The 24,097-nt window shown below is 38.5% G+C and overlaps 1 protein-coding gene across 3 annotated transcripts in view; it reads left to right on the forward strand.

Moving 5' to 3' along the window:
* Positions 1–24,097, forward strand: part of LOC5567940 (synaptotagmin-6) — a 51,911-nt gene that overhangs the window by 15,464 nt on the left and 12,350 nt on the right. For 2 of the 3 annotated variants that reach the window (XM_001657715.2, XM_021852043.1), the window contains exons 2-6: positions 8,242–8,425; positions 8,491–8,709; positions 8,773–8,856; positions 11,675–12,050; positions 15,178–15,368. In XM_001657715.2, coding sequence (XP_001657765.2) covers positions 8,252–8,425; positions 8,491–8,709; positions 8,773–8,856; positions 11,675–12,050; positions 15,178–15,368 — 1,044 coding nt within the window. In that variant the 5' untranslated portion in view covers positions 8,242–8,251. The remainder of the gene's footprint in view (positions 1–8,241; positions 8,426–8,490; positions 8,710–8,772; positions 8,857–11,674; positions 12,051–15,177; positions 15,369–24,097) is intronic. The other variant, XM_021852045.1, reaches the window with a different exon arrangement.

Here is a 24,097-nt window from a genome sequence, read left to right on the forward strand (position 1 = left end):
ACAAATATTCCTCTCGAAGAACTAACAGACTACCAAATAAAGCATATTGTTCCCATGCTTGCCTGAACTTCCCGATCTAGTGGGACAACTATGCTGCACACAACAGCTGAGCTACACGAAAAAAAACTTTCATTTTTCAGGCACTTATCACTTACCGTTTTCTGCATCAGTACAACGAATCGAGCACGGCGGGCTTAATTATAACAAACCAGTCCAATAAAACAGTTAGATGCATAACGGCACAAATTTAATAAAATGAATTGCATCACTAAACTGAATCTTCTGATTTGTTTACCTTTTTGACAGCACTAGCTTTCCTGAGTGCATTAAGTTTAAGTCAAGGCTCCCAAAAAACCTATTTGTCTTAGTGCAGAACAAATATTCTGATTTAAGAATATTTTAGCGAGTGAGGGTTTTGCGCACGGGTTCTTAAGATCAAAAGCGTTTATGAATGATTTTTTTTTTTACTTTATTTGTGTGAATTTTAACTCACACAAATAAAGTCAAAAAAAAAAAATCGCTTTATGAATGATTATATTGTTTAGAATAATCACCAATTGATCTTAAACTATCCCAGACAAGACCAGCAAGATTTAACTGGATGGAATCCATTTTTATTGTCGCCGTTTCGGATTGATAATTACAATATGCAATCAATTTATGATTGAGATCAGCATGAAATCATTCTGAAAATTGAATAGAGTAAAATATTAGATAGCCAATAATGATGTGGTAACTGTGGCGCGTTGCTGTAAATCGAAACATTTTATTTCATTCCACCAGTACATTTTTATTGGCAGGAATTTCACGCCAGCGTAAGGAAATTTTCTGCCACGCAAAAAAATGATTATTTTAATTGATTATTATGAGTCGGCAGACATCATGACGGTTTAAATATCAAAAAAAGGTTATGGTTTATAAACAACTTATTGGTTGATGTTTGTTCAATCATAAGCTCTTAACATTGGTTTTATTCCGTGTATTAGGATATCGTAAAAGATTTAATACCGCTAGTTGAGCTCAATAAGGCTATACAATAGCTCTTATGAATGTTTTAACTATAGCATACTACAAGGGTAGATGTATTCATACGATACAAAACTAAGAAGTTTAGAAACAGTTTTAAGGTATAGTCTTAACAACCTCCTGTAGTGTGGGCCTTTTCGGGCTTAACGGAGTTTTATCAAAGGTTTATTAAGGTTATAAAGACTATTAAGTTCTAAAATGAGTTTTAACGATATGATAATAACAACAGCTTGTAGTAAATGAAAAAACTAAAAATGTTACTTGGGTAGTAACGGGCTGAGGAATAAAAAATCTCCAAAAAAAAACGAAATGTCGTTTTTCATATCTGAATACGTCATTTGAAAGCTATTTTATTCCATTTTACGTAAAAAATAATCTTAGAATAATAACATCATTGAATCTTCTAGAAAATCATTTCCTCCGTTACTGGAACATGTTCCAGTAATAGTGGTATTTGCTAACTTGTGTTCCTGTAATAGTGGTTTACATTGATTTCCCATTGAAACTCACTATTATAAGAACAACCCACTATTACTATTAGTGCAAAGGAGCAAAAAAGTTAAGGTTTTTAATTGTTTTCTACTATTTCCTCACTGATATCCAAGATTTTTTTTTATACATATTCATACTATTTTACCGAAGGCCATGTTAGAAAAATACACATAAAAATATATATTGCCATATATTATAATTGCCAGTATAAGGTACTAACTGTTGTCGAAGAAATCAAACAAGCATATTTTTGTTTGTGCTCAACAAAGAGCGATTGATGTTTCCTAAAGGTATACACTACCCGTCATAAATACGGACTCACTAAAATAAGTATTGCAACACTCAGCTGAATAATTAATCACCCCCGAAAAGTTTAGCATCACCTCAAAACTGGTTAATTCACATAGCTATATCTCGAGATCCTTACGACTTGCAAAGAAGAGATCTTCAGCAAAGTTGGTCAGGGGATCAAGGACATCCGGAAAGCAAACAGTTTGTTTCGCGATTTTGCCGCTAGGTAGCGCTAGTGAGCTTGCAAAATTGAGCATTTCAAACTAGTTCTAGCTTGTGATCCATAAGAGATAGATAGTTCGTGATCCATAAGAGATAGATGGTCCTCCGGAAATCTAGGGGGTTGGTGTCAGGCCCTGCAAGCCAACCTTAAAAACACATCAGCACAGGAACGTCAACGAGAGAATACGGACCGGAACAATTGGCAAAGACCACAGCGACGAAAATGGTCTAGCGATTGGAAACTCGGTACGTGGAATTGCAAATCTCTCAATTTCATTGGAAGTACTCGCATACTCTCCGATGTACTGAAGACCCGCGGTTTCGACATCGTAGCGCTGCAGGAGGTGTGCTGGACAGGAGCATTGGTGCGAACGTTTAGAGGTAATCATACCATCTACCAGAGCTGCGGCAACACACGCGAGCTGGGAACAGCTTTCATAGTGATGGGTGATATGCAAAGGCGCGTGATCGGGTGGTGGCTGATCAATGAACGAATGTGCAAGTTAAGAATCAAAGGCCGATTCTTTAACTTCAGCATAATCAACGTGCATAGCCCACACTCCGGAAGCACTGATGATGACAAGGACGCATTTTACGCGCAGCTCGAACGCGAGTACGACCGCTGCCCAAGCCACGACGTCAAGATCATCATAGGAGACTTGAACGCTCAGGTTGGCCAGGAGGAGGAGTTCAGACCGACGATTGGAAAGTTCAGCGCCCACCGGCTGACGAACGAGAACGGCCTACGACTGATAGATTTTGCCACCTCCAAGAACATGGCCATTCGTAGCACCTATTTCCAGCACAGCCTCTCGTATCGGTACACCTGGAGATCACCTCAGCAGACAGATTCGCAAATCGACCACGTTTTGATCAATGGACGGCACTTCTCCGACATAACCGACGTCAGAACCTATCGTGGCGCCAACATTGACTCCGACCACTACCTGCTGATGGTGAAACTGCGCCCAAAACTATCCGTCATCAACAATGTACGGTACCGACGCCCGCCCCGGTACAATCTCGAGCGGCTGAAACAACCGGATGTCGCCAATGCGTAAGCGCAGCATCTTGAGGCAGCGTTGCCGGATGAGGGCGAGCTCGATAGGGCCCCTCTTGAGGACTGCAGGAGGACAGTCAAAGCAGCCATTAACGACGCTGCCGAAACCGTTGTCGGATATGTGGAACGGAGCTCAAGAAACGATTGGTTCGACGAGGAGTGCCAAGAGGTTTTAGAGGAGAAGAATGCAGCGCGGGCTGCAATGCTGCAGCATGGTACGCGGCAAAACGTGGAACGATACAGACTGAAGCGGAAACAGCAAACCCGCCTATTCCGGGACAAAAAGCGCCGCCTGGAAGAGGTGGAATGCCAAGAGATGGAGTTGCTGTACCGTTCTCAAGAAACGCGGAAGTTCTATCAGAAGCTCAACACATCCCGCAAAGGCTTCGTGCCGCGAGCTGAGATGTGCCGGGATAAGGATGGGAGCATCTTGACGGACGGACGCGAGGTGATCGAAAGGTGGAAGCAGCACTACGATGAATACCTGAATGGCGCAGAGAACACAGGCACAGAAGGTCAGGACAGCGAAGGCGATGGCTACGTCAGCACAGCGGACAGCGGAAATCAACCAGCTCCCACGATAGGGTAAGTTAAGGATGCCATTCAACAGCTCAAGAACAACAAAGCCGCTGGCAAGGATGGTATCGGAGCCGAACTCATCCAGATGGGCCCGGACAGGTTGGCCGCTTGTCTGCATCGGCTGATAGTCAGACTCTGGGAAACGGAACAGCTACCGGAGGAGTGGAAGCAAGGCGTTATATGCCCTATCTACAAAAAGGGCGACAAACTGGAGTGTGAAAATTATCGTGCAATCACCATCCTAAACGCCGCCTATAAAGTGCTATCCCAGATTCTCTTCCGTCGTCTATCACCTATAGCAAACGAGTTCGTGGGAAGTTATCAAGCAGGGTTCATCGACGGCCGCTCGACAACGGACCAGATCTTTTCCGTACGGCAAATCCTCCAGAAATACCGTGAGTACCAGGTCCCTACGCACCATTTATTCATCGATTTCAAGGCGGCATACGATAGTATAGACCGCATAGAGCTATGGAAAATCATGGACGAGAACAGCTTTCCCGGGAAGCTCACAAGATTGATCAGAGCAACGATGGACGGTGTGCAAAACTGCGTGAAGATCTCGGGCGAACACTCCAGTTCGTTCGAGTCTCGGCGGGGACTACGACAGGGCGACGGACTTTCGTGCCTGTTGTTCAATATTGCGCTTGAAGGTGTCATGCGGAGAGCCGGACTTAACAGTCGAGGAACGATTTTCACGAGATCCGGACAATTTGTTTGCTTCGCGGACGACATGGATATTATTGGGAGAAAATTTGAAACGGTGGCAGATTTGTTCACCCGCCTGAAACGCGAAGCAACAAGAGTCGGGCTAATGGTGAATGCGTCGAAAACAAAGTACATGCTGGTTGGCGGAACTGAGCGCGACAGGGCCCGCCTAGGAAGCAGTGTTACGATAGACAGGGATACCTTCGAGGTGGTGGACGAGTTCGTCTACCTCGGATCCTTGTGACGGCTGACAACAATGTTAGTCGGGAAATACGAAGGCGCATTATCAGCGGAAGTCGTGCCTACTATGGGCTCTAGAAGAAACTGCGGTCAAGAAAGATTCACCCCCGCACCAAATGCACGATGTACAAAACGCTCATAAGACCGGTAGTCCTCTATGGGCATGAGGCGTGGACTATGCTCGAGGAGGACTTGCAAGCTCTTGGGGTTTTCGAACGCCGAGTGCTAAGGACGATCTTCGGCGGCGTGCAGGTGAACGGCGTGTGGCGGCGAAGGATGAATCACGAGCTCGCTCAACTCTACGGCGAACCCAGTATCGTAAAGGTAGCTAAAGCTGGAAGGATACGCTGGGCAGGGCATGTTGCAAGAATGCCGGACAACAACCCTGTAAAGATGGTGTTCGCCACGAATCCGGTCGGAACAAGAAGGCGTGGGGCGCAGCGAGCTAGGTGGATTGACCAGGTACACCAAGACCTGGAGAGCGTGGGTCACAGTCGAAGATGGAGAGAAGCGGCCATGAACCGAGGGAATTGGCGAAATATTGTTGGCGAGGCTTTATCAAGATAATTGATGTAAAGCCAAATAAGTAAGTAAGTATAGTTCGGGTCTTCGGCAAAGTTGCAAAGGACATCCGGAAAGCGATCAGTTTAGTTCACGATTTTGCCGCTAGGTGGTGCTAGTGAGCATGTAAAATTGAGCATTTGAAACTAGTTAAACCGGATGTCCTTGAACCCCTGAGAAACTTTGCCGAAGACCCGAACTTTCTATCTCTTATGGATCACAAGCTAGAACTAGTTGCCTAGGGACAAAATCGCGAACCAAACTGTTTGCTTTCCGGATGTCCTTGATCCCCTGAACAACTTTGCTGAAGATCGCTTCTTTGCAAGTCGTAAGGATCTCGAGATATAGCAATGTGAATTAACCTGTTTTGAGGTGATGCTAAACTTTTCAGGGTGATTCATTATTCAGCTGAGTGTTGCAATACTTATTTTAGTGAGTCCGTATTTATGACGGGTAGTGTATATTGGAGAAATATTATTCCGAAACCCATGCTGGCGGTGGTTGTCGTGGATATGAATCAACAAGGAACAAAGCCTCGAATTCACTGCCAATGGTTTAAAAATAACAGATTGAAAATCGCTTCAACTTAGATTTCCTAAAATCATGTTTTCTGGCCATCCTATCCTGAAGACTACCCTAAAGGCAAAATCAAATATTGGTCCGAAATAAATCAAAAACATGAAGGCCAACTAAAAGTAATGTGGAAGGAAATCAAATGACACAAAACAAAAATAAAAAAATGATACTTTCAAAGTAGCAATTTGTTGCAAGATTTTTTGGTGGGACATGTTTGTTGAAGTTTCAAGCTTAATTTCTCTCTAAACAGAAGTATGGGGAAATGGGAGGAAAAAATTCTTGACCATCAAAGTTAAAATATGGCATTATTTCCTAAAATTATCAGTTTATTTCATTTTTAATATTTTTTCATCAGTGATATGACTATATGGTCGGTGTTCAGACAGACCGGACTAGACCATATTTTGGCCTTGCAAAGATTAGTCAAGGACTCCATCAATTCTGATTTTTCCGATGCTATTTTGATACAGTTGGTTCATCAAACAGATAAGTTACACTATTACAGCAAATAATGCCAATATTTTGTTATTCCGAACGCTTGGGGTACGTTTTCCTGAAATCATTCAAAAAACACTTGGTTCAGTCTGTCTGAACACCGACCATATTATAATCGTCCAGCAGAAAGTTTATATAAAAAGCTTTATGGGAACGTATTTAGATGAAGTGCAATAATGAAAAACGTAATTGTTCAATGAATTTGGACGAAAAGTTTTTTTTCGCCGAAAAGTGTAAATTGTGTATCCATTTTTGACTTTGATACTGTGTATATATCAAAAACTAAAGCAAGTAGCATCTTAACATTTTGTTTTTTTTTTAATAATGTTGTTGGTAATAAGAAGAAAACAAACAAACATGATTAAGGAAACAAGACTTTTTCGATTTATGATCGCCTGACCTCCCAATGTATCTAATAGTATCAACATAGCTCAAACCATCAAATGCATATGGTCTAACATTACTACCAATTGTATGAACTGCTTGCTATTCCCACAGTAATTCCCATACAAATTTCGAAGGACTTGTGCTGACTCAGTTTTCTCCCAAATGAGCTCAAAATTAGGAAAAATACTCAGAATTTGATCAAGAATCAAATGAATGAATTGACATATTATTTTATTCTATACTAGTTGTCACGGCAAACGTTGTATTGCCAAGTAGGCTTTGGAATAGGCCATGGAAAATCGCTACACCAAATGTCAAATTTGTGTTCTCGTTTTTCTTACTTTTTTTATGAGTTTTCCGTAAATATTTTTCCACACAATCACGTCGCAATCATTGAGGAACGCAACTGCAAAGGAATCAAGTAAATCAATTAGTCCGTTCTCGAGCCATTTTGTGACATACAAACACCATTGAATTTTGCGTTTTGAAACTTGTGTCACGTTTACTTTGTCTCGCTTTTTTTTTCGGTTCGGCTGGTGAAAATAAGATTCGGCAGATGGTGCTATGCTACGTGCAAATGTTCTGCAGAAACATGTTTTTCAAAGTGAAAAAGTGTTTATTTTTAAAGTTACGGCTTAAACAAGCATGTTCGTTTATGTTATGTAGTGTTCATTGCAAGAGGAGCGACGGATTGCAGAGGAGTTTCGAAAGAGGAATTTGGTGAGTTTGTTCTGACCTGCAGCGCATGATCACAATGCGTGAATATTAAATATTGGTCGGCCAGAACGTCTACCAAACGTATCCTATGACACTATCCTTTTCATCAACATTCCACAACATCCCGTAACACCTATGAGAGGTCGTAGAGTACTCTGCATCTTTCTTAAGTAGGTGTTCAATCAATCATCCTTTCCCATTCCCCAGCTTTAGTAAGGACGTGGCCAGGACAGATCTCGACTGTTGGAGGATGCGTCAATCTTGTCTAAAAGTTAGAAGTTAATCCCAAATTTCTGACTTTGGTAACGGACCGGAAGGAGGCAATCCTCATACAATGGTCTAGGACTGTACCACCTACGAATTTGTGCGAATAGCTTAATGCTAATGCTTATGCTACAAACACCATTGAATTTTTATTTATATAGATAGATAGATAGATAGCTAGATAGATAGATAGATTTACAGAACATAAACAAAAAGAGTTGAATTGTCATATAACATTTGGTTTGAATAGCACGATTGGCTTTGATAAACTATTTTTTTTTCTCTAACCTGCTTCCTTCATACAAAATTTCTCATTTCAATTATTCTAACGCATAAAAAATAACATGTTGAGCATCGAAAGTAGTAAATTAAGCAAATGAATCACCATACAAGCTAAATAACTTGTATGCAAGTTGACAGAAATCATTAAACAATATATTTTCAACCAATATCTCAAAACTTGAACCTGCTATGATATTTTTGAAACCGGCAGTACATTCAGCAACTCTAAATTAAGTAAATAACGGGATTTTGATGCCTGAGGCAAAAAAATATATCGCAGTGATAGTTTTTGTTAATCTTTTAAAATATATGATATCGGGATTTGTTCCATTTCATTCCAGACACTCAACAATGGTATTCGTCAGTTCGGCAGTCCTAGGGGCGGCCGCTGGTACAGGATTGGCCCTGCTAGTTGCCGTGACGATAGTGATGTATCGCTATTATGTCGTGCGCCGCAAAGGAAAGGAGTGGGCTGAGCTTGATCGGCTCGAAGAAAAGAAGGCAGCCAGGAAAATTAATCTACAGGTATGATAATTGCACAGTATTTGATTTGCATTGTAATTTCCCTGTTCCATCCGTTTCCCGTTCAGCAGGAATGCAGCGTTATTAGTGGCTCCCATCCCGTACAGCCAGCATGCAATATCTCACCGCATACGCTAGATGGAGAGGGAAAAGCTGGGCCGGTGGATTTGAGTTCCAGTCCATTGCAACCGAGTCTGGATCAGAAGAAGCCTTACTCAGGACGACAGAAGCCACCCACTTCAGCCTCTAGAAATAACAGCATGGAAAGTGTACACTCTCGAGCGTCGGTTTGTATTTTACCGCTCCTCCTGTTTTCCGTTACCATAATTTAATATAATAACACCCCACAGAGTTGTCGTGAAGTATCTTCTAAATTTGCGTCAAATGCCAATCCTGAAACTAGGTCAACAATTTCGGACAATTTTGTTATGCAGGTAATTTGCATGTATTAGCACAGTAAGGGGTAGACGGGCAAGATGAGCACCGTAAGTATAGGCTCTAATTGGGCCAAAAATCTTAGGGGCAATATGGCCACCCAAATAAAAGGACGATTTTTACTGAAGAGTCGCATTATTTTTCAATACTTGTAATGTATAAAGATATATTAAATTTCTGATAATATATATCTTCAAATAAATTATTTCTTAAGCTATTATTGAAAATATAACAACTTTGATTAAATATTTCGGAGTTCTCTATTAAAATCGATTTAAAGTTTTAATTTAAGGTTAATTTAAGAAAAATGATTTGTGTAAATCGGATACAATATGCTATGCTTACAGTTGAATGTTGTATTATAATTTCACACTTTTTATTAATTTTGAGCATGGTGTTTGCATCTTGTCCCACGGGTGCATACCTACTTAATGATCTACTCAAAATAATTGAAATATTTTTCGATCTAGATAAAGGTAATGTTAGTTGATTTACAATGTTTAATTTGTTTACGCAACATAAATAAAGCTTTAAAATTGTCATATTTTATACATACAAAAAAAAAGTTTCTTATTCGTGATGTACTTTTTACAATCTTCTCGTACTAGCTACTGTTTATCTGAATCCCAAATAATTTATTAAAAAACTTTCAGAAGAACGTCACAAACAAAGGGTGCTCTTCTTGCCGCGAATGGTCATTAGGATAGTTCAAATTTAAGAAGAAGTTAATCCCTGTTAATCCAATCTCTCGTAGGGGGAGATCCCCCAGTACCGGACACATGGGCCGCTAAATTCATTATTCAAAAACTATTGATTTTATGCGGATTGTGCGTATTTATGATAAATTTTATCATTTTTGTAGCGAACAAAAATAAATTTGAAATTATAAATATGAATATTGACATTGTATTAAAGCCTGTCCACGTTAAATTTCGGACACCCAAATAATGGCAGCAAAAAAAAGTTACTCATAATTCAACAAAAACAATTGTTTATTTCAGAATAAAAGAGTTATATCTACAAAATAAACAGTTGACAAGGATGTTAATCCTTCTTTCTGTAAAATTCTCGAACTTTCCAACTTTGCGAGCCACATTTCGCACAGAAAGATTGGGATTTTTCTCAATAATGGCTACCACCTTCTTATCCATTTGTCGGGAGCATACTTTTCGATTTGTTCCACTTCCAACCTTCCGATCCACAGTCAAGCGCTGGTCAAATGATTTGCAAACACTAAATACCGTACTTTTCGGTAGCTTTAGTTTTTTGGCAAGATCGCGTACCGATAAATTCGGATTTTGCTGCCGTTCAAACAAAATGGGTTTGCGCACTTCCACTTGATTGGACGCCATTTCAGTGAATGTTACGATAATGTAAACATGTTGTACCACGAAATAAAGTGGAGAGTTTCAGCTGTCATATAAGTGAAACGTTTCAGCAATCCGTGAAATAATTCAAAACCTACACTGAAAAAAAAGTGTCCGAAATTTATCGTGGACAGGCTCTATGATGATGTATTTTAGTACCAAATTGACCTATCATAAAAAGTGGCTCCCAATACCGGACATGATCTGGAAATGCCTCGAATTCTGTAAATTTGTATATCGTTGGATGTTTTTACTCTAGGAATAGTATTTCATTGCCAATTCAATGCATTTGCAACATTCACAAGAGTAATTTGAGTTTTAATTAGTCTGCCAGTTAGCCATCAAAAAACCTCTTCCATGATGAAAAACAACACATTTTACGTGTTGTACTGAATTTCCATTCTTCTTATTTTTACTGCATCTTTGATACCATGATCGATGAAATCCATGAAAAATGAATGGATTTTGAGACACTGGTGCGAATATTACAAAAATATCATGTAACAAATCAAGCTGTCCGTAATTGGGGAATCATGCTTGTGCCATCCAAATTATTTTGCCATATTCAAAATAATTAGTAATTAGGCTCAAATTTACGGCATTATGTCAAATTTCAAACAATTTTCAAACATCTCTACTATTTCAAAAAGGTATGCAAATTACAAGGATGTGGTATTCTACGCAAACATTACTCTCCATAATAGCTTCCTTTTCTTCTAATACACCATCTTGATCGGATCATGATTTCTCAATGTTTCGACTTTGTCCGGTATTGGGTGCTGTCCGGTACTGGGAGATCTCCCCCTATCTTTTTATACTATCCATAAGCTAGGTTAGTACTGAAATGTAAGAACATATTTATCAACTCAAGTGAAAACTCTTACTTCAATCCATAATTTAGAGAGTTGCTGAAAACAACAAATCCTATTTGAGCTAATTTTGTTTGAGATTTTTGCAGAAGTTTTTATCAGGATTTAAACAATAAATTCATGATTATCTCTTCTCCCATCCTTCGGACTAAATTGTTCGCTTCAGCACCTTACTTTATTGTGGTTTAAAAAATGAATTTTCACTATCAGATGATAAATTTGTTCTTACATTTCAGTACTAACGTATTTGGATCATGTTTCTAAATTTCTCTATAATAATTTCCATACAAAACTACATTGTCTTTGGTCACCCTTTAACTTCTTCTTCTTTCTGGCATTACGTCCCCACTGGGACAGAGCCTGCTTCTCAGCTCAGTGTTCTTATGAGCACTTCCACATTTATTAACTGAGAGCTTACTATGCCAATGAAAATGCTGTAAATTTCACAGAATATTTCTGTAGCAAGGGTGGTAAGAAAATATGGGAGATTTGAATTGCAAACTTTTTTTTGAATTTTGAACCGCCCTAGTGACCATCTTACCTCACCTACCCCTATAACAAGCAGTATTCTCCAAAATTAGAAATCACGGTCCCCCAACCGAATGAGAACGTACAGTCTGGAAGGTAAACTTCCATCTGGCCCAGACAGTGACAATCGGTCCCCCAAAGCTCCTCAAGGAAGCATGACGTCAGTAGTGAGCGTCAATCCTCGGGACATCATGTCATCTAAGAAAAGGAACAGCACAGTTTCTTCGGCAACACTCCCACGACAAGTTTGTGAGTTTGTGGCACCTGATAGCCCGAGTGGATCCATTCGGTCAGACAGCAGTCGATCGCCTAGGAGACGCGTGCCGATAATAATGGCTGCAAATGACATCAACACGGTACTCGGAAGGTTTCATCTGAGATTGAAGTACGACGGAGGCAAGGAGGAACTGTTGATTCATCTGGTGGAAGGTATGGTAGCATGGAAGTTTCTGGTAATATGAAACTCAAGTAATAAGGCATGCACAATAACCGTATTAATAATCAAAGTTGATTTGAAGAGGAAAACACAGATGCGCACAGGGATCGTCCATAAATTTCGTCACAAAAACATGTCCATTTTCAACTCCCTATTTTCATAAAAATAACATATTTTAGATGTACTAAAGGTCAATTCCTATAACTCTTGGTGGGCAACATATTTTTTGATTTATACATGCTTTAATGTAAATATAATGTGTACAGCTGGAATCGATTTTTTGGTTTTAGCACAGAAAAACAGACGTAACACTTGAATTATTTTCTTACAACAAAACAACGGTCAGAGGGATGAGAATGGGTTAATACAATTTGAAATATCTCAGTAAATATTTGAAATATTGATGTACAACTCTAATGGTGTGTTCTTTCCAGATATCAAATTAGACAAGTGATTGTGCTATTGTTCCCCGAACGCCACTTCTTCGAGTGACCCCTTTCTCTGAATGCTATTCCCCGAATGACTCGTTTCGGCGAAACGACATTCGGAGAGAAGTAGCATAACCGAGACAAATAGTTAATTAAAAAAAAAACTTCGGAAAATCGTGAAAAACGCTTTTTAGGTTGCTCTTTTGAGGGTGTAATAGAAAATCTTAGAACTTTAGAAGGACTAATACTATTTTAAAATTGTATATTCATATTCTTGACATCCAATATTATTTGTAAGTATCATCAAACTTGAATAGAATACGATTTTTCTTCTTTGTTCCTATTGCGGCCCAATTCCAGTATCTTTGACCCAATGCCACACCTTCGATGGGATGAGAATGGATTAATTTCCATATTTTTTTTTAATTAGCGAAAAATGATCGAATTTCGAATATTTTTTCAACATTTCAAATCCGTAATTCATATTCGAAAATATATTTCAAGTTAAATTATGAGGGTTGTCTAACAATCGATTTGGACATATACGTGTATATGACCCATTCTCACCCTCGACGACGGCACATAAGTTTATTTTTTTATCTTTCTTATTTTTCAAAAGCTACATTTTGAATAAGTGGAAGTCTAATCAAAAATCTTATCGGCACTTATAAATATAGTTTTTGGAAGGTTCATGAAAATCGGATTTTTATTTGTACTAATCTTACAATGACAGTATGGTGAAGTCATGCTCATATATTCTAAGACACTCAATAATCCCAACCCAATCGAGCAAGAGACCTGTCAAATCGGTAGTTTATGGACAGCACCCAGGGCCGGATTTACAAATGTGGGGGCCCGGGGGCCAATGTCTTGTGGGGCCATTTTCCCAGAAATACATTTTGTCTCTTTCGAATAGATTTTCATTATCAGAAGTCATGTTTATACGTTAACAGGTTAAATCAAATGTTTGGGGCTTATTCGTCAACAATCAAATTGATTTGGTGATTCCTTCCTTCTTCTTCTTTCTGGCATTACGTCCCAACTGGGACAAAGCCTGCTTCTCAGATTAGTGTTCTTATGAGCACTTCCACAGTTATTAACTGAGAGCTTTCTTTGCCGATTGATCATTTTTGCATGTGTATATCGTGTGGCAGGTACGATGATACTTCTATGCCCTGGGAATCGAGAAAATTTCCTTTTACGAAAAGATCCTCGACCAGCGGGATTCGAACCCACGACCCTCAGCATGGTCGTGCTGAATAGCTGCTCGTTTACCGCTACGGCTATCTGGGCCCCTGATTCCTTCCTTATTGGTACTTTAATTCAAATTATGCATGTTCTATTCCTGTTTTAATATTCAAGTTGTTGAACATACAGATTAATTTAACAGTTTTGAGTTAAAGAAATTGGTGTATGGCTGGTTGCAGGTCTTTTTCTAGGAACTTGGTTTTTATTTTAATGCAAGTCTCTAAAAAGTTTCTTTGTTTAATTAAAAGTCTCCAAGGTCTCTAGTTTAATTAAAATGGTATCTAATGTCTCTTTTTTTTCCTTTTTCTGGTTACGATGAATCCTGATGCAAAATTAAAAGACTTTAACGCGGCTATTTATCAGGTTCTTCAAGAATTTCGTCTCACATGTCTCGAGGAAAAACTTCATGAAATCCTCTAGTTGTTTGTCCAAAGATTTCATCTGGAATACTTTTAGGGACTCATATATGGATCTCTCTACAAATTCTTCTAGAGATTCCTTTACTAATTATCACAGAAATTTTTGAAACGATTTTTCAAAAGATGCTTAGAGGATTTTATCCAGGAAATACTTGAGTATTCTAACGATATTACCTCTAGTAATTTCCTCAGGGATACCCCATTTTTTCCCAAAGACTATACTAAGAGTTCCTCCAGATATTTTTCATCAATCCTTCAACCGAATTATCAATCGATGGAAGAATCACAGGAACATTCTTGGAGACTTAGTACATTCTTGAAAAATATCTAAAACGAAATTCTTGGAGGAATTCTTTAGGAAGGTTCTTCTTCCACGGGAAATCATCACTTAGTGAACTTCTGAAGAAATCTTCTGAATAATCTCTAAATCCTTGGGAAAATACCTAAATTATCACGAAGTTTCTAAATAAAATAAATTATGAAAAAAATACAAACAGTTACACGTGCATTATCATAATGCCGCTACGAATTACAAAAAAGAGAAATGTCTGACCTGACTCTATTTGTTCATCCAAATCGTTTCTGAATATTCTTGTTTCTCATGAAGTCAAAAAAATCGCATTCCTTATGTTCTTATATTTTGTGTTAGTAATTTCATTTGACTTTATTTGTATACATTTCGCCCATTATTCCGGATTACTTAAATTAAAATTGAAACATTCAAATCATATGATGCGATTCAAAAAAGTATGTACTAATGCATTGATTCATAATTATTCGTAAGAGTTTAACTATAAATATGTTTGTAGAGATTCGTGGGGGCCCCTAAAATGTGGGGGGCCGGGGGCCATAGCCCCCTTGCCCCCCGTAAATGCGGCCCTAACAGCACCTAAGATTTCCCCTCTTTGGGTTTACTACAGGGTAGTTAGTAGTAGAAAATAGGCAAACGATGCTGCGTCATTTACGGATGATCACTGAATTTTGAAAGCTATGTCATAATGACCGACGATTCCATTGCTTCACAGCTCAAGATTTATCCTCGTCCTCGGAAAGTGGCTTCCGCGATCCGTATGTAAGAATGTTTCTGGATAGTGACGAAGAACATCGAACCTTGCAGACAGCAGTCCATCGGGCAGAAACTCATCCTTATTTCGATCAACACTTTTCCTTCCCTCTGAAGCCCAGGAACCTGGTCAAAAGCAACTTTATCTTACAGGTAAGTGAGAAAATATATTTTAGGAGTAGGGTAGAAGCGCCGGTTTTGGCCATACGCCAGTTGTAGCCAAAGTGGATTATACACCGTTTTACATAGTCAATCAGCAGTAACCTTTTGCGTTCAGTAGATCACATTCATATGATAGAGCTACATTCATTTACTCGTCCAAATTGATTCAAAACATAAGAAAAACAATTAATTTTCCTTATAATTTTAACTCCCATACATCTAATTTGGCCACTCTCATGAGAAATCAATGCATTGGCCAATTTAGGAACCGAAGTTAAATCTCTGGCAACTGGTTCCGTTTGCCTATATTGACCAACGGGATTTCCAAAGCAAAAAATGGTTTTAGCTCAGTTTTGATATTTTACACACATAATATGGATTGAAAGCTTGCATTTGACATATTTGTAGTATAGATACGGCTTCCCATTTAATTTTTATTGACATTTTCTCTTAGGCTGGCCAAAACCGGTGCTTTTACCCTAATATAATATATATTTAATAAGCCTTTTCACCTGATTTTTTAAAGTGATTTTTTGCATTCTACAAACACATATTTAAAATTCATTTCCAATGATTTGATAAGTATATGTTTTCAATCACGTAGTGTACAATCACAAAACTAAGTTCATCTATACTTTATACACTTCAAATTTGAAGTTATGGTCAAATAATACTTCTGGGTAGTACAGTCGACTCTCAACATCCAGACTGCAAAGGGACCATTGTGATACGGAGAGATCGAGACAAATAACATAATATTAATGACTACTAGATTGAAAACTGTTCCGTTGTCAGAAAAATAGGGAAAATAATAAAAAAGCTGACGTCATATCGTGTTTCTAAATTGAAATTTTAATCAATTTAATCACGGAATTCAGATAAAATATATAATATTATTTATATTGTGATTTTAATGAATGAATATATGCAGAATGATTTGATCGAAGAAATAATCGACATTGGTAGATGTAGAACATCAAGGTGTGGAGAGTCGACTGCATCACTAATAATGCCGATTTCCAATCAGTGATTTTTGATGATTGAAAAAAAGTTCTATTGCATGAGTACTGTGGAAAACGCATATTAGTCCTTCATAATCAAAATTACATCTCTGGATTTCCATAAAGAGCATCAGATGCTCTTGTACACATGTAGAGTAAAGTGGGGCAAAAGTTCGAGTGGGGTAAGAGTTTCTTTTTAAGATTTCTAGCTCAATTCAAAACAAATCTTATAAATGTCATGGTGGTTTGAATGCTATTCAAGTAAAGGACTTTCAATCCAAATATCATAAAAAATGATTGAGATTTGGAAAAGTTATGGCTATTTGTTGTTTTTCGACGTGAATATTGTAATTTTTGGTCAAACTTTCGTAGCATGGAACCAATTGAAGATAAAATCTTTTTCAATATTTTATGTAAGGGCATTTCTAGACCTATCATAAGGTTGCTTTGAGGTGTATTAGTTTTTGCATAAATGCTTGAAAACAATTTTTGGCCCATAGTGGGGCAGAAGTTCGAATCAGCGGGGCAAAAGTTCGACCCATGTATAAAATCACGGAAAAATTTGCAAATTGCCTAAAATCCACATATTATCTTCAAATTTAGTTAAATTTGTCTGATCGTGTTAAAACTGTCACCAAAATTTTATATTTCCACTTAGTTTTGCGAAAAACTGCTATTTTTGAGTATATTGCAATTAACTCGGTTTTGGGCAATTTTTTGATGAAAATTTAGTGTGTATTTTTCGTCAAACTTAAGTTTACGGCTGGTGTAAAGTATGCCTGTCATGAAAGGATCGATATTTTGTGTTTTAGCCAGCGAACTTTTGCCCCACACTAGATTCGAACTCTTGCCCCACCGGTGGAGCAAAAGTTCGAATAAGACAATCAATTTTGAAACTGTTATAACTAAAAATGGGTAAATATTTTGACACAAGTTTGCTCATCAAAATTATAGCCAATATGTTGAAGATTCACTGTATAGTATTTGTTTTATTTTAACTGCTATTGTTTTCCTGGAAACTTTGATTATACCACTAAGGTCGAACTTTTGCCCCACCTTACTCTAAGTAAAACTGAGTCGTATTTCCATGTTTTTTGATTTTTTTTTTCAACGCCGATGTTTTTGTGTACCATACTAGAAGTGATGTCATTTCCTTCCAAGAGATTATCTTCTGGGCGTAACAGTTCAACGGATACATTCAATCCACAGCAAAATTCTACCTCCTCCATTTTTCAAGGGAGATCGGTTCCAGTTACTGTCAATTTTGATGGGAGCTGACCCTGTTCTCAAATTTTCCATAGCAGTTCCAAACACTTTCTGTTGACGTCATCATGCAATGAGTTATGGCCAATTTAAGCGGAAAACTCATGGCTCACCACTGGTTGACACCTGTGACACGCTTGTTACTTCTATGTCGTTTAATGTCTCGTGCATGACAGAGTTTTATGAGCTGTTCTTTGCCGGTGTGGCTACTAGTGATATATTTGACTTTTAAGGTACCGTGAAACGGGGTAACTTTGATAGTTTTTTCGAAGAAAACTTGAATATTTTTGCATGCTGTTTCAAAGAATAATAATTTATATTTTTAAAACAAGTACTGGCATCCTAGCTATCGATTGCAGTCGATAGATTTCCAAAAGATTTATTATGAATGGATATATAATTTTTCAAATAATCGAAAGTTGGTTTTTTTTGGGGTAACTTTGATAATGGAGTATATATCGAACAAAATTGAATGAATAACGAACATTTGTAGGGCATTGCATACCTCTAGGCGTTTAACGTTATATGGAAATTTCTGACTTAGATTACAAAAATGGTCTCAGTTTATGAAAATGCTATTCGCTAAGAGATTTTAGACCGTATTCAAGTTCTATGATAACTAGGCTGTCAAAGATAAGTGGCCAACTATTCAAAACTGCATCAAATAGTGATCGTAGAACAGATTGTTTGTAAGCGTTTCGAAAATGCTAAAATTGTGTCAATTTTTAATTTTCGTATAAAAAGCCTCAAATGCATTTGATTCCAATGAAAATAGCTTTGACATGACATGTCATACTAATACTCTTTACTTTTGCATTTGTTTTGCTTAACTAATTAACAGAAACTTCGTTATTTCGTTTAATATGTTGTGGGTCTCGCACTATCAAAGTTACCCGCGTTATCAAAGTTACCCCGTTTTACGATGATAAAATTAGTGACAATCGTGTGGTCTCTTTGTAGATAAATCACACAGTGCAATTAACGCATTCAATGCTTATTTCAATACCTTTATAATCAGATGAATTCAAAGCTTTATTTAGTTTAACCACAGTTAATTAATGATGAAGTTGTAAGCAATCTCCACCTAAGGAATCTTGCTGTTATAAGGTTTTGATGTTTTGAAGTTTACATGTACACGATGAAACACGTGTCAAATGTACAAATTGAAATTGAAACTGAGATCGGATCTCGGCCGATCGATTACGGTAGAGAGAGAGAGAGAGTTTCGTCGTGTACATGTGAACTTCGAAACGTCAAAACCTTATAACAGCAAGATTCCTTAGACGGGAATTGCATACAACTTGATGTAACTAAGCAAATAATATGAACAACGGTCAATTGTAATGTCGCTGTGGGTATAAACAGTTTAAACACAAACAAAGAGACGTAACACTTGGAACAAATTTCTTCAAAATCCATCGCCCAGTTTACACTATTGTGCTCTGCAGGATAAATTCACGTAATGCGATTATCTGAAAATGTCGATATACCGTCGCAGTGATAATAAAAATCACCAAATGTTTCAGATTTAGCAAATTTAAAACATTTGCGTCCTTGAATGTCCTGGATGTGGATTTAAAATGAGCGCCGCAATATCATCATCTGGTGAGCATGTTGCACGAAAAGGTGTTCGTTCAAATTCCACTTACACACGTATAATTTTCGGATGTTTACCTCTCCCTACGAGAGAAAACAGTTCAAAACGCATGTAGCGCAACAAAATCAGCTCAAGCTGTTAGATGGTAATGAGCAACAAAAAAGTAAATGTTTCTTGGGATATTCAACCCATAGATAACACTGCGGAACACGGTTTTGTCTCAAGCACCAAAATACCGCTATTAACTTAATTAAAGATTGCTGAATCCATTGCCATTTTCAGAAATAGCATAGCACGTCTAGTTTTTGAGATATAAGCTGTTGAAAATGCTAAATTTGACTATTTTAGCCAACTTGCATGCAAGTTTATCAGCTTGTATGGCAATTTATTTGCTTAATTTGCCTCAGAACTCAAACTTCATGTGTATAACAATACTTATAAACAAAGTTCAAAAAACTTCCAATGCTCAAAAGTTATTTTTTGTTGGTTTAGAAAAGTTTTGTATTTTGACATATAAGAGAAACGAAGAATTTTGTATGGAGACTGTAAGCATGTTGTGATCGATTTAATCTAAATTTAACCGTGCAATTTCAACCAAATTATATCTGAAATGAAAGTTAGAGTCCTATTTTGCATGCTTGGTGGATAAGATCCCTAAAATTTGAGATAAATCATTGTTTAATTTTTATGTAAACATCAATAAAACCAGTGTTTTATGCAACTTTGGTGACCTTTAGCTAAACATTGTGACGTGCTGGAACATTTCTGAGAACGGCATCAGATTTAGCAGCCCAAAATCTACTAGAGACACATAATTTGATCCTTGAGACACACAAAAATGTCATTTTTGTTACGCTGTGTAACAGACAAGACGAATATGTTCGAATGATTTTTTTTTCCAGAACGAAACGCAAGTTATGCGTTGAATTTGTGACCGTGGTTAATTTTCCCACATTCGCATCAGCTGCTTTGTTGCTGTGCACATTCGTATGGGTGAGCTTCGCAATCGTTTCATAAAAGACAACAAAAAGAGATCGTGGTGAAACTCAAACGCGAAAGAAAAACGACGCACGTGTCTCTGGTTGTCAGATTTGTAACACAGCGAATTTGAAATGATCGTTAAATGAATGGTCGAAGAAAATTTCGTCAGTGTTATGTCTGTTTGTATGTGGTTTAAATTTCGCATATTAATCACCGGGAGATTCCCGAAATGCAATCACTTACGTGGAAATGCAACCTAAGTTTGGTTTCTTATCTGAATAGATGCAACAAATGATTGACTTTACTTTACTTTTGATGGCTCTACGTCCTTCAAGACATGACCTGCGCCACAATGTAACGCCAACTAACTCGATCCATGGCTGCTAACTTCCAATTTCTCAATCGCCCCACAAGATCCTGCTCCACTTGGTCAAACCACCTAGCTCGTTGCGCTCCCCTTCGTATTGTACCGGCCGGATTTGAGGTGAACACCATTTTTGCGAAATTGTTGTCCGGCATTCTCACAACGTGTCCCGCCCATCGTATCCTTCCAGCTAGATACTGGGTTCACCGTAGAGTTGTGTAAGCTCGTGGTTAATTCTTCTCCTCCATACGCCGTTCTCACATACTCCGCCGAAGATCGTCCTAAGCACACGTCGTTCAAAAACTCCTAGCGCTTGCAGGTCTTCTTCGAGCATTGTCCACGTCTCATGCCCGTAGAGGACTATCGGTCTTATCAGCGTCTTGAACATGGTATACTTAGTACGGAAGTTAAGTTTACCAGACCGCAAGGTCTTGTGGAGTCCGTAGTAAGCACGACTTCCGGCAATGATACGTCTTCGAATTTCTCTGCTGCAGTTATTATCCGACGTTATCAATGATCCGAGGTACACAAATTTGTCCACCACCTCGAACTCATCCCCGGTGATCATCACACGTCTGCCAATGCGAGCTCTATCGCGCTCGATTCCTCCAGTCAGCACATATTTCGTCTTCGACGTATTTACCTTCAATCCAACCCGATCGACTTCACGATTCAGCCTGGTATACTATTCAGTAACCAACTGGAACGTTCTTCCGACAATGTCCACTAGCCTAAGACACGGTTAAATGAAAAATTTAGATTCTCGCTCCAGTCCACTTTTTGGATTGCATTTAGGTCCCATAACAACTGTGCAAAATTTCAGCTCGATCGGAGAAACTATATTTACGCCCCAACCGTTCAAAGTTTGTATGGGATATACTATGGGAAAACTTACTTTTGCAAATAAAAATCGCCAGACTTCGCCCATTGACCTCTATAAAAATTCTGAACACAGACCTCGATAGGTATTTTTACAATGAACAACATTGCTGAAAAAAAAACATTGCTGAAGACCGCAAAGCAATCCGATGCTTGTGAAAAAAGTTATTAAGCATAGACTATTCGGAAATTTTGCCTGATTTTGTTATTATTGTTATTCCTTTACGTGTTAATCAACGTCGCTTTGCCAATAGAATAACTTTTTTCACAAGGGTCGGATTGTTTCGCGGTCTTCGGTAATATTCTTCATCGTAAAAATACCTATCAGAGTCCGTGTTCAGAATTTTTATAGAGGTCAATGGGCGCCCTCTGGCGATTTTTCTTTGCAAAAGTAAGTTTTCCCATAGTAAATCCCATACAAACTTTGAACAGCTGGCGCTAAAATATTGTTTCTCCGATCGAACTGAAATTTTGCACAGTTGTTATGGGACCTAAATGCAATCCAAAAAGTGGACTGGAGCGAGAATCTAAATTTTGTTCCACACTAAGTCCACGTCGTCAGCAAAACAGGAACTGGCTGGATTGATTGAAGATCGTGCCCCGCATTTTTTTTTCGTTGCCCCGCAAGCCGGCCCGTTTCATAACACTTTATAGCGCAATATTAAACAGGAGGCAGGAAAGGCCATCGCCTTGTCGAATTCCTTTGCGTGTTTCAAACGGGTCCGATAATGCACCCGATATCTTCACACAGCACTGTACACTATCCATCATTACCTTGATCAGTCTAGTCAGTTTCCCGGGAAAACCAATCTCGTCCATAATTTTCCATAACTCTTCGCGTTCGATGGTATCATAGGCCGCTTTGAAATCGATGAATAGGTGGTGCGTAGAGATTTGATATTCGCGACACTTTTGGAGGATCTACCGCAACATAAAGATTTGGTCTGTCGTCGATCGCCCGTCCACAAAACCGGCTTGATGACTTCCCACAAATCTGCTTGCCAGTAGCGATAGACAACGGAAGATGATCTGGTAAAGCACTTTATAGGCTGCATTAAGAATGGTGATCCCTCGATAGTTCTTACTTTCTAACTCAATGATTCCCAAAGTGGGATTTTTAAGGGGGGCGAAGATTTGACACGCATTTATGTTGACATCTAATCAGTATTTATAGTACAAATAATTTTATAAATACATTAATGTGACTTTGGTTGACAAAAATCGGGTTTCAATGATAAAATCATTGAATGCTATATACGTTAATCACTCTACTTAAAAATAGGCCTAAGCAACATAAAATTACATGGATCAAAGCTTTAAAAGCTTGTGAATCTAAATCAGTGAATAAAAAATAGAAAAAGTCTGGATTTACAGATATTTTTTTATATTTTGTATATAGATTGGACTGTTTCCAGAACAATCAAAAATACATTACCCAACAGTTCGTAAATTTATTTAAACAACTTATACAACATTGAAAAGGAAAACAAACAAAAAACAGAAAGTGGGCCGAAACTTTTCCAATGATCGTACAATAGCCAGTATAATAGATTTGTTGATACAAAAACAATTGATGCATTTGAGAGATATTGCATGACTCTTTTATGGGTATACAAGTAGACGACATTCTTTTTGGGGTATTTTTATTGAAGCATTATGATTGACTGCTACACCCTTTAAATTTGACCAATTTTCGGTATACTTATGATGAGATATTGATCCATACTTCAATGTAAGTTTAACGCTCGATTCAATTGTTTGAATTTCATATCAGGGGGGCGATTCTAAAAAAATATTGATCTCAAGGGTGCGAAAGTCAAAAAAGTTTGGGAAACACTGTTCTAACTTGACATCCTTTTTGTATATTGAGTATACTATTCCCTCCTTCCACTCCTCCGGTAGCTGTTCTGTATCCCAGGCTATAAATTGGTGCAGACAAGTGGCCAACCTGTCCGGGCTCATTTTAATAAGTTCCACTACAATACCATCCTTTCCAGCTGTTTTGTTGTTCTTGAGCTGTTTGATAGCATCGTTAACTTCAACTATTGTGGGAGTTGTCTCCCTCATCCGCCGTACTGATGAAGCTATTCCTCCTGCTGTCTTGGTCTTCCTCCTCTGTGCCATTTAGGTGTTCATCGTAGTGTTGCTTCCACCTTTTGCCTTTGCGGGATGCATTGAGTTTCTTGTAGAACATACGCGTTTCTTGAGTACGATACAGCTGCTCCATTTCTTCGCACTCCAACTTTTCCAGACGGCGCTTTTTATCCCGGAATAGATGGGTTTGCTGTCTTTGCTTCTGTTTGTATCGTTCCACGTTTTGACGGGTGCCTTGCTGCAGCATAATTGCCCGCGCTGCATTCTTCTCGTCCAAAACCGTCTGACACTCCTCGTCAAACCAACCGTTCCGTCGATTTCCTTCCACGAACCCAATGGCACCTTCCACTGCGTTGTTAATGGCTGCTTTGACACTACTCCAGCACTCCTCAAGAGGGGCTTTGGTGGTACTCTTCCGGAAACACTACTTCAAGGCTTTGCGCGTAATCAGTTGCGACTTTGGGTTGCTCGCGTCGTTCCAGATTGTACCGTGGCGGGCATCGGTACCGAATATGGTTCCCAACGGAAAGTCTTTGGCGCA

The sequence above is a fragment of the Aedes aegypti genome, chromosome 3, assembly GCF_002204515.2.
Source record: "Aedes aegypti strain LVP_AGWG chromosome 3, AaegL5.0 Primary Assembly, whole genome shotgun sequence".
Taxonomy (NCBI): domain Eukaryota; kingdom Metazoa; phylum Arthropoda; class Insecta; order Diptera; family Culicidae; genus Aedes; species Aedes aegypti.